Below are 14262 nucleotides of genomic sequence, written 5' to 3'. Positions count from 1 at the left end.
CAGTGTATTTACTGCATTTTTTTAAAATTCATTTGTTTGTATATTTTAGTGCAATTGGTTAATTGCACTTGTTGTTATCAAGGTTCTGAGCACAGTCTGGGGATTCTGAATGAGCTTGTAATTTCTGCTTCCTTTTCTATGATACTTAGTAAACTTGAGCTCTGATCAATAACTTTTTATTTACCAAAATGTTTTTATTCTCTTTGATGTGCCCATTATACTCTCTGTCTCTCTCTCTCTCTCTCTCTGGGTAGTTAAAAAAATGGTTTCAATTACAATGAACAAACAAGATGGCCAGTAATGAGCCCTGCAGAGAATTTACTTAAAATGACACATTTCTTTGCACATTAGCTGCAATATAGATTCAAAATAATATTAAAATAATAATGTACTTTTGTGATCTATACTGAAGTTTTATTTATTGTTTGAGTATATGAAGAATACATCCCATTGCAGCCATTTTAATGGTGACTAATGTGAGATTATTGCAGAGTGTCACGAGTTATATAGAGTACCTGTACTGTACTTAAACTTCCAGAAAGAAAACACTTGCAAGAAAACACAAAGTAAGACCTATAATGAAATGAAGCTACAAGTAAAAATTAAACTGTAATAAAATTTGTTATAATAAATCCTATAGTCACTGTGGGCTTGTATAGATTCCTTTTTCAATTCCATTTTTAATGTTACAATTATTTTTTCATAAATGTAAGCATTAATTTACCACTGATCCTGTGTTCTAAAACAAAAAAAAAATGTATACATTAAGAAAAATGTCTCCCAATGATGGTCGAGGGCAGGGGTCACCAACTCTCGTCCTGGAGGACCACCATGGCTGCAGGTTTTCATTCTAACCCTTTTTTTTTAACGAGTGTCCTGTTTGTGCTGCTAATTAACTTCTTGTGAATTCATTTTAATTGAATTGCTTTTTTAAGATTTGTTCCCCTAAATTTCTTAATGATTCCTCTGGTTTTCTTAGATTATTTTTCTTAAATGGCACCAAACAGAAATGAAATGTGATGTAAGTGAGCCAACAGATGACCAACTAGGTCCGGGCATCAAACTGCAATCAATTCATTCCAACCAACTGCTTAATGAGGTGCCAACTGTTGTCGTTAATTAAACCTGTTCTTTAATTCTGTGGCTTGTTGCTGCTCTCGTGGTGTATTAGCAGAAATTTCTGAAATTGCTGATTTTCTCTTTCTAAGAGCCCTGATAAAATGTTTTGGGGACCTGAGCAGATCAAAATTCCTGAGACCTTTATCGTTCTTTATTTTCAAATATTGTTTGATGGACACCAGTTGTTTTGGCTGATTTTGTATCTCATTATTGTTTGGCTGCTAATTAAGAAAAAAGAAACAATTAAGGGGTCTGAGTCTTCAAGAGCAAGTCAATTAAAATTAGTTCAAAAGAAGTTAAATAGCAGCAAAAACAGGTCACTCATTAAGAAAAGGGTTGGAATAAAAATCTGCAGCCACGGTGGTCCTCCAGGACCGGAGTTGGCGACCCCTGGTGTAGAGGGCACAAGAGGAACTGTGAAACAAAAACCCTAAAATTGAACAATTACATCTACATACTAGCAGGAAAGGTTCTGCTGTCAAAATATGTGCTTCTGAGGTAGGTTTATTACAACAAAATCAAATTGGAAGTACTTTGTTTTAATCACAGATTCTTGGCACCCTCTTTCCTGATGGAAGAATAGTGTTCACTTATCTGTTCACAGTAACTAGTGTGGGTGGAGAGTCCATGTAAACAACAGACAGCATAATGGGAGCTACAGTGCAAGCCAGGAGTACTGGAGTTAAATGCTACGAAGTAAAATATATGTCTGAGACTGTTTAGCATAGGATTGCCTATTGCTTTCCAGTTCAAGTAGCTTGAAAATTTCCATAACCAGGATGTGAAATTAAAATGAAAATACGGCCACCCTGTAACAGGAATATCTTTGGGGCATTGGAAACAAACCTAGGAAGAAGACAAGGAAACATAAAAATTCCACTGGAGAACATGAGAAGTCAACATATGACATGCAAATTCGTGAAGCGTTCCATATTTTTTGTGTCTAGAGCATGGGAAAGGCGCTATATAAATAAAATGTATTATTATTATTATTATTATAGTCAATTGCAGCTAACCAATAATACAATTTACTGTTAAAAAAAATAATAATGACGGTGATATCTTGCAAATGTGAGGCTGGACACAGATCATCTAATGATTGATATCTCGACCATTTTGATAGATAAACTTTTATATTGTTACCATAAGAACCTATGATCATGAAAGCTAGTTTATCACCAGTAAGTGATGTGGAATCCTTGCGTAGGTGTCACAACCAGTGAGCAAAGGCTACCACAAATGGATGTAGCCAGCCAAATAAGCTAGTCCAAATGGCAGCAAACTGCAGCCCCTTATAACCATGACTGGCAAAATCAGAGGAGTTTCTAAAACACTTGACAGAAAGCAAAGTGAAAATCCCATGCTTAAAAAAAAATCAAACAGAAAGGAATGAGAGCAAGAGAGTTGAGTGGAGGCCACAAAATGTTTTATTAGATGAAAAAGGCTCAAAATAGAGTTGGGACTGTTATTTCAGCTCAAATCCATGTCATTGCCATTGACATGCATGCAATGTCAGAAAGACTGATATCAATAAAGATCAACATGAGATATCACACACTCTACATGGTATCATGATACATGCTACAAATCGGCTGCAATGAAAATGATGTTTTCTGGAATACTCTTGATGAATATATAAGGACAAATAAATATAATGGAATCTAACTCATTGCTAATAATTTTAATGGACATGTGGCAAAGAAGGAAAACCTGATGAAATGTAATGGTATCATATCGCACAGCAACCAACAATGGCAAATCCATCCATCCATCCATTATCCAACCCGCTATATCCTAACTACAGGGTCACGGGGGTCTGCTGGAGCCAATACAATGGCAAATGCATCATGTAAATGGAAAAGGAAAATGATTGTATCATTGTAAACTCTAATGGTAGGAAGACTGAAGCTGACAATTGGTTAGTTGTCAACAACATGCCAAAATAAGATATGTGTGTGACTTTTAAATAATTAATTAAGAACACAGCTTTTTGAATGTACACTATGAATAAAAAAAAATAATTGACTTCAAAAATACCACAATATATCCTTTAAAATTGAGCAACAGGGTGTGGTTAGTCACATAAGGATTACAAAAAGAGCCCATTTTATCCATACATCCATCTTTTTAATCTGCTTACCCAGGACAGGGTCCTGGGAGAGATGGAACCTATTCAAGCAATCACTGGGCACAAGGCAGGAACAAGATCTAGACAGGGTGCCAGTCCATCAAAGGGTGAAAATATACAGGCCAATTTGATCAATATCAGTTCACTTAACCATCATGTCTTTGGACTGTGGGAGGAGACCGGAGCACCTGGAGGAAACCCACATGGATTCAGGGAGAACATGCAAACTCCATGAAGGAAGCAAGTGGCACTTGCATCCCAGTTACCTTGTTGCAAGGTAGCACTGTTACAACTGCACACCAAGCTTCCCCCATTCTATCCACTCATTTTATTAGACTGGAGCCAACTAATTCAGGTGCTGTGTCCTTTTAAGTATTTATTATTTTAAATGGTCAAGTATATACAAAAAAAGAAAAAAAAAAACCTGTATCTAATCACAACAATTTCAGCACTAGAACTTATATATTCTGTAGACTAAGCCACTGTTTAAAATTAAACCCAGTGACCTTTATTTGCTTTACTTAACAGTACTGTCATTTAAGGCATACCTAGGAAAAAGACAGCAAGCATGTTTGTCAAAAAAATGAGAGCATGATTTTCTTTTCACTTGTGATGAAATTTGTAAAAAGCTGAAGTACACTAAACATGTTTATTGCAAAAGCCATTCTATGGATAATATTCAAAATTCAGTAGTAATTGCAACATTGCAGAAATAAAATTATTTTCTACTTGTATGTCATCAGGTGTCAATAGTAAAATATATAAAGAATAACTGACTGATGTGACATAGAGAAGTTTCACTCCAAGATTACATAGGAGCATTAATGAATCTATTGATGTTCTCAAAGGGTACAGTTGCAATAACTTTTTAAACAGGAAAAATCTCAAACCAATTCCATTTGCATTGACTATTATTTCATTATCTCATTTTCTGTTGCCTCCTTTCTGATCTCACCCTGAAACTAATTTTACTATGCATTTTTCAGAAGTTCATCCACTCATTCTTTCATTTGCCAAACCCACCAGACTACAGGGACATGTAATGCATCCTAGTATCATCAAGCAAAAGACAGGAATCAGCCCTGGACACTCCATCACAGGGCACATCCATCACCTTCACTCAGTGAGTCAGCAATTAACGAAACACTGCATATCTTTGAGAGGCTGGAATAAACCAAATGACCTGAATGACATCCATGCAAACTTCACACAGACAGAGCCTAGGCTGGAATTTAAACCCTAGTATCTGGGGCTGTGATACAGAAGTCCAAACCACTGTGTCACATATTTAGCATTTTTATCTCTTTAACATTATTTAGTAAAGATATTAGAACTTGTTTTGCAAGAAACCACTAGTAAACAAAACAATGTGGCTCCAACACACTGGCAGCTAAAAGGATTTCTTAACATATGTGTCTTACTTGTACAATCTTCACACAGTTTTGTGAAATTTAATTACCATTAAGATGTCCCTTTCTCAAGAGCATACTATGATAGAAAATAGAGATCATTCAGGGTAAAATAATAAATAAATATCAAGGGAAATCTTGCAAAACACTTTAAGCTGTGCTGTATTTATAATTCCCAGTGCTGCAGTGGCAGGCATATTTGCCTGGCTCTCACAGCATCACCATGGAAACATTGCTCGGTGTTTGGCCAATGTAAATTTATTCTGATTGGCAGAGCATCTTTATCAACCTTACTCCCAGGCCAGTTCACAATTTCTGACATACAGATTTAGATCTTTTTTCAACTCCTCTGAGCTGCTCTGTTGCATTGGCTCTATTGCAAAGTTACCTGAAAGGAACAAGAATTTTACAACAGCTGTTTTAGGCAGGAAGTACTTCCAATCAGAAATAAATCACCACAAAAATAAGTCTATAGTATAATGATAACCAACCAAAGTAAATGCTGCTAATGTATTTTTCCATTTGGCTCATCCATCTTTGCTTTTATCTATTGTGGAAGATACAAATGTGTTCCTACTCTTGCAAAATGTAAAGGTCCTTTAGATGCCTACAATGTATTTAATACTGCCCCTTATGAAAGCTCTAAGGTAACCTCTACACAGGGTCACCCAGTCCTTAATAAATGTATAGCTCAAGGATGTCTTGCCCAAGGAAAGCTTACCCAAAAAAAATAACCCAATACCTGAGGTAGACAAAATGAAACACCGGAAAGAGGGGTCCGGTGTCAGAGCAACACAGTTAGGTACACAGTTAGTTAATCACCTCAGAGATATTTTAGAGTGATAGAATGGGTGTATACCATCACACAACAGGGTTGGGGTGTCCCCATCAGAGATTTTACAATGGCAAAGGACATATACAAGTGCAAATAGCAGTGTAAGGGGTGCCAGATGGATTAAAAACATGCTAAAAATTCAGAGGAGGGCAGTTGAAAAATAGGCCAAAATAACACAACCTGTGAAAGCTAATTTTTTTCCCCCGTGGACAACGATCAAAAATAGTCCAATTGAGCGAGAAAACCACGAACCCGGCAACACTGCCTCTACATCTCACAATTAAGTTAAACACACTTCCTAATTTCCTTAACATGGTGGGATATACAAATTTTTCTAGCACACTTCACCTTATCCATAAACTTAACTCTCTAGTGTTTTTATACTTGCCTCATGTGAAACATATAGAAACAACATGACAGATAAAAACATCCTTAATTTAAAAGATTCAGGAGTTTTCATGCCTAAATCCAAAAGAATTCTAAACCAGGAAAGACAAACGCTGCCAGAAACGTGTACAATTTTTTTCATATATTTTTTTCTATAACAGACTCACAGGGTTATGCAGCTTATATAACATACAGAATAAGAAGCAACTCTAGATGAATTGTTAGTCTATGACATGGCAAGCTCTCATTCCAACCAGACCAATTTAGAATCCTCAATTAATCTGAAGTACTCGTCTTGGGGGATGTAGGAGAAAACCAGAGAAAAGACATTGAGGAAACCTACACCAAGACAGACAACAAATCCAAACATACACCAAGACAGACAACAAATCCAAACATAGAATCCACAAGGTTTCTCCTGAATTTTCTATGTTATCTTCGACCATAAAGAGCTCCACACGCATAATTTGACTCACCCAATAGTAATTTAACTTATGAGTGATGTCTTTATTCTTAAAGGAATTAAAACAGACATCGCACTTTGTTCAGAAACATTGTGCAATTCAGAATATGCTTGATAAACAGTGAAAAACGCTTAAAAGACGTCTGTTTATTTATCACCGATAATATCAAAAACACAACCACTTACCGATGTGTACAGGTAGCCTTCACTGTTCATAGCCAGGTACAGTTTTGTTTGTACACCTTGGATAGCCACCACTCGAAGCCCCACTGGGATGAGGTTGAATAATGCTAAACAAATAAAAAGAAAGAAAAAAGATGTTAGGGTCAAGTAGACACAGCAGTAACTAAGTTACCTCATCTTAGCTGATCTGTTTCTAACCAGGAATATAAGAGAAAATTGGAAGAGAACATTAGTTAGCCAACTCCACAGTTACTTGAGAGTCACAGCCAACTCCAAAGGTGACCTTGCTTCACCTTCACTACACAAACAACCACAGATAATTTAACGTCAATTTCAAAATTAAACAAAAAAGTGAATAGTTAATCTTTTCAGTCGTTGGAATGATTCTACAATGCAAAATATTGTCATTAAATTGAAACGTCATTCACAGTCAAAGTCTATTTATGATTGCATACTGTAGGTTGTTGTTTTACAGTAAAAATACAGTTTCCTTTTAGTTATGTTAGTAAGATTTAAGGCTGACTGTTCTTGTCAAGAAAGTGTTTCATCTCAGCACTGCATGGTGCAGTTAAGTAAAAACACTGAGCAGTTCAATTAAATTCAAACCCTTCGTTTTGATCTGGTCCTGTAAGCCTGTGTCAGCATAGAGAGCTGATGTGAATTGATTATTTTCTCCTCTCTAAAGATCACAGCAAACAAGAACTATCGACATAAGTGGAACTGTGCTTAAATAAAATACTTTATGCAATACTAGAAAAAAATCTAATTAGTGCTGATCTTAAAATGGAAATCAAATTTACTTTCAACGAGAGATATAAAGAATGATTGCCATTAATAGAGACAGTGGACAATATTGGCAGCCATGATAATGGTGTGATACAATAGTAGGAGTGATAACAGGATCCCTTTTAGGCAGACATTTCTATGCCCTGCATCGCACCATGCCCTTAACCACCCCTCATAGCTAACCATTGTGCTCAGCCAACACCTGCGGTTATTTGGGTTCAGTGGATGCTGATTTAAAAAACTGAAAGGATCTATTAGTTGCTGTACATCAAGTTAATTGCCAAAGGTTTTTGAGTTGAGTTTTTTTTGGTTTATTTTTGTCTCCAATGGCCTTGACCTTTTATTCACAGCCATGATTTTTAACATATTTAATTATTCTGCAGAGAGCATTATAGTGATTTACAATAACAATAGGTCATTTATACGCCATACTATGGTAATGTATTTGTTGCTTCATCTACCCCTCACTATAAGTCCTCACACTCCAGCAATAAAAAAAGGAAGGAAACAGTTCCATCTTTGATACAGTGAGAAGTCAAGCAAAATGACACCTTTTATTGGCTAACTAAAAAGAAGAAGGGGCCTGAGTTGCCTCGAAAGCTTGAATATTGCAATCTTTTTAGTTAGCCAATAAAAGGTGTTATTTTGCTTGACTTCTCACTACATTCATAATGGCTAACACAGTACAACACCCTAATACTACATCTTGGATACATGAAGCTGTCTCTCTTCTGGCTTAATGGCTATTTTCCATGTTCATCCAGGTTAACCATCTTAAAAAGGGAGTATTGGAATAGAGATTTTAATGGCCAGATGCTCTTCTTGATGCCAACCTCATTTAGCAAACTGATATGACACCCTATAAAGGGATAGTGAATTTATTGTAACTCCTAGCCACAAGGGTAGTTGGAGACATGAATACAATGAAAAATTTTAGATTGTATTAGTCTGTGTCTAGCAGATATTGTAGAATGCATTGTATTTAATGAGGCTTTTCATTCCTGAAAAATTAAATGTGTTTCAAATTCTGCTTTAAAAATGTACAAGCTTTTAATACCTGCACAGTTGGAAAACAAAAAATCTGCCGTTTCCATAAAGTGGACAATATACTTTTTGTGGTCCCTCATTTTTTATGTTTTCCATGAGACCAATTCTACTATTATTGACTGTTTTTATGGTTTCTGTTGTTTATTTCTTGTTTATATTAGGCTACTAATAGCCATTTATTTATCACATGCAATAATATCAATTCTATTCTAATTCAAGGAAAGTGTTTTCACCATATATTTCTACTGCAAAAAGTATTTGCATATAGTTTATCCAAAATTCAGAGAAAAAGTCTTAAAAATATGAAAGATGCATGCTAAATTGTTCATGATTACATTGATACATATTAAAATACATATGCATGAGTTTATGACTTTGGTGTATTCGATCCAGCCATACAGTAGAGGGATGTGAGGAATTAGAAACTTAAGCCGATGTCACATGACACAAGTCATACAGTATGGTATGTCAGATTTGCTGGCCACATTTGCTGATCTCATTGCCAGACCATGTAAATTTCTGGAAGACCATCTCAGTGACTTCTCTTCAGCTCGTATAAATCTTGAGGCTAGGGATCTGCACTGGCAATTGGAAGGTTGTCGGTTTGAATCCCGTAAAAGCCAAAAAGGGATTCTGCTCTGTTGGGCCCTTGAGCAAGGTCCTTAACCTGCAATTGCTCTGTTCTGGGTATGATGTTAATCTGCATCCATCCCTGCATGTAGGCCCTCCAACCTATAGGGAAAAAACGTGGGGGTTGGTGGCAGAATTGGCACTCCAGCCACCATAAAAAACCTCACGCTGTTCCACTCCATCTGAACTAGTGTGGTGCTGAGGTGTCATGGCTGCAGTCGGTCCTAATCTGGGATCTTGAGTTGGTTTGTCATGTGGTTGGTTTGGCAATGCACTATATCAGTGCATGCTCCTAACCTCTCTCTCTCATATCTGTGACTGAAAATCACTGCCATTTCACATTTACTGACTGACTGAATGCCAACCTTCCAGCTCAGTCACTTTATCCCCCCTTTTCTCTGACAGCCAATATCATGCTGTCTGACTGAGCTAGTGCTATACGAAGAGTTAACAGGACCGTCGAATTCAGTCACCGCCTCAATACTTTTTACATTCTGTTATGGTACATAAAACATGAGACATACAATGAGCTTCTCTTCTCTGCTTTTAAGGTCCAAAACAACATTTTGTTCCTTATTCATCATCACTGCATTCTATGCATTGTACTTCTGGATGATAATTTATTGGTTGTCAGCTCTCAACAAGCCAGGACCCATCCCTAAGACTAAAGACAAATCAAACCTGTTTAATTTTATCGGAGTGAGTCTAAGACAAGTTGATGCGAGTCAATAAGCATATCACATTACACAACTGACTTTCTGGGAGTGAACTGTCGACTGCCTCTGACTGACAAAGATTATGTAAATGAAGCTACAACTGAAAATCACTGGCACATTCATGTGACATAGTCTTGACAAAGCAGCAATGGGTACAAAGCACTAGAAGTAAGACCATTAAAAGGTATACCCATACACAACGGGTCAACCTAGAATCACCAAAAAGGTTGGATACATGTTTTGAACTGTTAGAAGAAATTACAATTAGCAAAAATATGAAAAGAATAATTAAAATTTACAAAGATATTATTACAGCCATGAATCAAACAATGGTCTAATTGCCACTGGAAAAACTACACACAGTACCACTAAGACACTCTGTGCTTTCTACCTCAGTGAGAAGTTACACAGAAATAATGTACAGACGAGACTAACTGGAGAGTACTGGGCACAAGGTGGGAAAACCCCTATACAAGGTGCTGGTACACCTCAGAGCGTGCGCGCACACACACACACACACACACACACACACACAGGGACATTCTGGAGCCACTAATTAACCTAACCTGTACACATTTGGGGATATCTGAGGAAAAACAGAATTCCCAGAAAGAAACCTAAACCAAACGTATATGGACATCAATTTTGTACCCTTCTGGTATCTTCATTTTGCAGCCTGTTCTGGAGTTGCATTCTGTAGTTGGGTTAAAACTGTACAGGTGCTCAAATGTCCTTGTCTTCTGTAATTCCTACATATTCTGCTCTGTTTCTGGGTTGTTTATACCTCCTTTTGACATCTGCCATGTAGAATATTCCAGGTATACTTATAAGGTCCTCCTAGTGTTTAGGTGATTACTAGTGGTTTACTACTGGTGCATTTTGTTTCTTTTGCTTTTATTTATAAAAGTTGACTGTTCATGTGCTATATTTGATAGTGTGCTGGAAGCCTAGTAGCTCTGTAAGAGCTTTTAATACGGCACAAAATAAAGATGGATTGGCTGATTGGTTGATTGACTGTAAGAGGAGGAAGCACAGTGCAGTCAGAATTGCATACAACATGGTTTTTTTTACAACATTTTTCAAAATGGTCAAATTTAAATAAGTGAGTCATTAAATTTAGCTTTTAGAAATTAATAAGTAGACATTAAAAATTTCAGACAGAAACAATCCTCAAGAACAACAAAAAAAATGCTCTAGGAATGAAACCTGGATTTGAGTGAAGACATTTTCCATAAGAAATATGGCATGAACAACAAATAATTGCTTTGCATATTGATTATGGGTGTAATGTCCATGTTATAAATATGCATTACATTAAATAACCAATAATGTTTAACAGCACTGCCTCACCTGCATAGCAACTCATGTGTACTGTTACAAATGTTCTTCGTGACTCAGGCAAGAAAAAACATGTCTGATTAAAAATCCTCCCTTGTACTCAGTGAAGAAGAGCTGAGGACTTGATGTCCTTGTTTCTGTTTATCACATCAAGTGCATGCCAAGTGGATCAGGAATAGGAGCCATGGTGTATTATGAAGGGGGCATACACTCCCTGAAAAATATGTTCTTTTTATCATATGTTTAATGCTAGGATAAAAACATCCACACAATGCTCAAAACACACAGGAGAGGAAAAAAAAAACAAACAGATGATGGGGAAAAAAGCCATTTTACCTTGCCACATACAATCAACTGAAGAGATGCAAAGCTTATTATTATTATCATCATCATCATCAGAACAAGAGTTTCAAGAACACCAGAAATGTGGACAAGTCTGTCACTATATTTTCCTGCTGGATTCTCAATTCTACCCAAGTGGCTTGGTTTGGAAAAAGGGGCATAGGGTAGATGGTTTGATGACTTCCAACATGACAACACTCAAATGTTATGAAATCAAACAGATATCGGGTACTGGAGCCCTTTCATTTTAGTGAAATGGTATATTTTACACATACACACATGTACATACACACACAAACATATATATATATATATATATATATATATATATATATATATATATATATATATATATATATATATATATATATATATATTGTGGAGTACAGCCGGGGTTCATGGAACGGTGCCTTGGTTTCCCACAGGGCTCCCTGGGAATTGGAGTTGGGGGCAGCCTTGTTGGGTTCCACAGACTCTGCCCTTGTGGGCAGTGTTTTCACAAAACCTGGAAGTGCAGCAGGAACTCGGCAATCAAGCAGTTCCGGGTGGGAAGATGTGCCCTCCAGCTGAAGAAAATAAAAGTTTATTTAGTTTTATACATGCCTCCTGTGTCCAATCTATGTCGGGTCGGGTGCTTATACAGTGCTTTATTACAATACTAGCAGAATACCCGCGCTTTGCAGCGGAAAAGTAGTGTGTTAAAGAAGTTATGAAAAAGTAAAGGAAACATTTTGAAAATAACGTAACATGATTGTCAATAAAATAAAACCATTTCAGGTGACTACCTGTTGAAGCTCATCGAGAGAAAGCCAAGAGTGTGCAAAGCAGTAATCAGAGCAAAGGGTGGCTATTTTGAAGAAACTAGAATATAAAACATGTTTTCAGTTATTTCACCTTTTTTTGTTAAGTACATAACTCCACATGTGTTCATTCATAGTTTTGATGCCTTCAGTGAGAATCTACCAATGTAAATGGTCATGAAAATAAAGAAAACACATTGAATGAGGAGGTGTGTCCAAACCTTTGGCCTGTACTGTATATATATATACATACATACACAGTATATATATATATATATATATATATATATATATATATATATATATATATATATATATATATACTGTATACACACACACACACATACATGAACCTAACCATATATTCTGAACCTGTGAATAAACCAGCATACCTAAAGAAAACCCAGGAGGATATTGGGAAGACTTATGATTGGTTCTGATTGAAGCTGTATCATTATCCATGTGCTCCCAATGATACTATGACTGAATGATTGACAAATCTTGTTTCACATCTTCAAACTTCCATATCTTTTAGCACCGTTTCAGGACTAGCAAAATAACATTCCTCTTAACATTCCAAATGTAAGTATATTTGAAAAAATGCATAAGAAATGAGAAGCAGGAATGAAAAAAAAAGTATAAAAATTTGTTATTAGACAAAGGACTGCAAGTTTCATATACAATGCATGTGTGACTCCTACCTCACCTCTGGGCGAGTGACATTATACAATCTGACCATTCTGTACCTTCGTACATGGAGCGTGGCAGTGAACACAGAGGATTATCTTACTAGTTTACCTTAATGTGGAGCCTACAAAAGTATTTGAGACTTGAAATTGCCCTACGACTTTTGCCATTAGGTCGACAACTGGCACACAACATTTAAAATGCATTAGGGAATTTATGATTTATTAGATAACCAAAAAACAAATGGCCTCTTTTTTGCATACAGTATGTAGAGATACTTCTCTGAAAAAAAAATCTGTGACACTTATTGCAGTTGCACTCACTTAAGCACTGCCCCTCATAATTTTTCGTACCCTCCCACATAAACACCCACACAAAGCCTGTCATTCCACAGCAATGGCTTTGTAGATTTTATTTCCCCTGGTAATTAGCCAGCAGCAACAAGCTTGAGTGAAAACAGCAACACATTCCCTGATATGCAAAAATAATGAATTCATCATTCATCATTTAAAAACAAAATGCAAAAAATGCTCCATTTTTGTCTTTCATGTTTTCATTCTATTAAGACAGACTGCTGCTTAGATTGTATCTATGAAAAAATTATAAAAACTATTTTTCTTCTTCTTGCTCTGTAATTTCTCATGAGATCAGGGGTAAGAAATATCAGTCATACTGGTTGTTGTTGTTGTTGGTAATGAGTTAATCGGTGGCTCTTTTCAGCCTGTCACTGTTTATTTTTTTTCTTCTTTAATTTAATTTTCTTCCCATGCTTCCTTTTTGTAGGGTTTCTCAAAGAGGGACATATTAGGTTAACTAGTGATCCTAATATAAATGCTGTATAGGTTATGTAGGTGTGTAGGAGTGTGCCTTGCACTAGATTGGTGCACCATCCATGTTTAACTCCCACCTTTCAAGCAGTATTGTCATAGCAGGTATGAGCTCCCCACCACACTGAACTGAATAAGGGATTAGAATATCAAACAATGGATGGAGACACTTTAACCCAAGGCATACAATTGTTTAGAGGCTTTTAAGATGAATGATTTGCTTACATCAGGAATTGAACTAGCAATGTTATGGTTTAAAGACAATATTCCTCCCAACTAGGCCATAATTACAAACAGTTTCACATAAATCAGCTCTCTGGCTATTTTTTGTTACTTTCAAAAGCACCTAGCAATTTTTTTTCCCCCCAAATTAATACACTGGAGCAGCAATGTCACCAACAAGATATATGTATGGAAAATGTATTAAAAGACCACTATTAAAATTACACTATACAAGGAGTCCAGTAAAATTAGTAGTTTGCATAAAGGTGTAGGCTAGCTTCAAATTGCTGCAACCACCGCAGTCCTCCAGGACTAAATGTGCCCATGCCTGCTTTGAATACTT

At 36.4% G+C, this 14262-nt stretch overlaps 1 protein-coding gene across 7 annotated transcripts in view; it reads right to left on the bottom strand.

The window, feature by feature from the left end:
* The window catches only part of LOC120537309 (fibroblast growth factor 13), a 408897-nt gene that overhangs the window by 53744 nt on the left and 340891 nt on the right, over positions 1 to 14262 (bottom strand). For all 7 annotated transcript variants that reach the window (XM_039766164.1, XM_039766163.1, XM_039766169.1 and 4 more), the window contains one exon: positions 6528 to 6631. In XM_039766164.1, the coding sequence (XP_039622098.1) occupies positions 6528 to 6631 (104 nt within the window). The remainder of the gene's footprint in view (positions 1 to 6527; positions 6632 to 14262) is intronic.

This window comes from Polypterus senegalus, chromosome 10 (assembly GCF_016835505.1).
Source record: "Polypterus senegalus isolate Bchr_013 chromosome 10, ASM1683550v1, whole genome shotgun sequence".
NCBI lineage: Eukaryota > Metazoa > Chordata > Cladistia > Polypteriformes > Polypteridae > Polypterus > Polypterus senegalus.
Note: the sequence above shows the minus strand (reverse complement) of the source record. Positions and strands in the feature narration are given on the sequence as shown.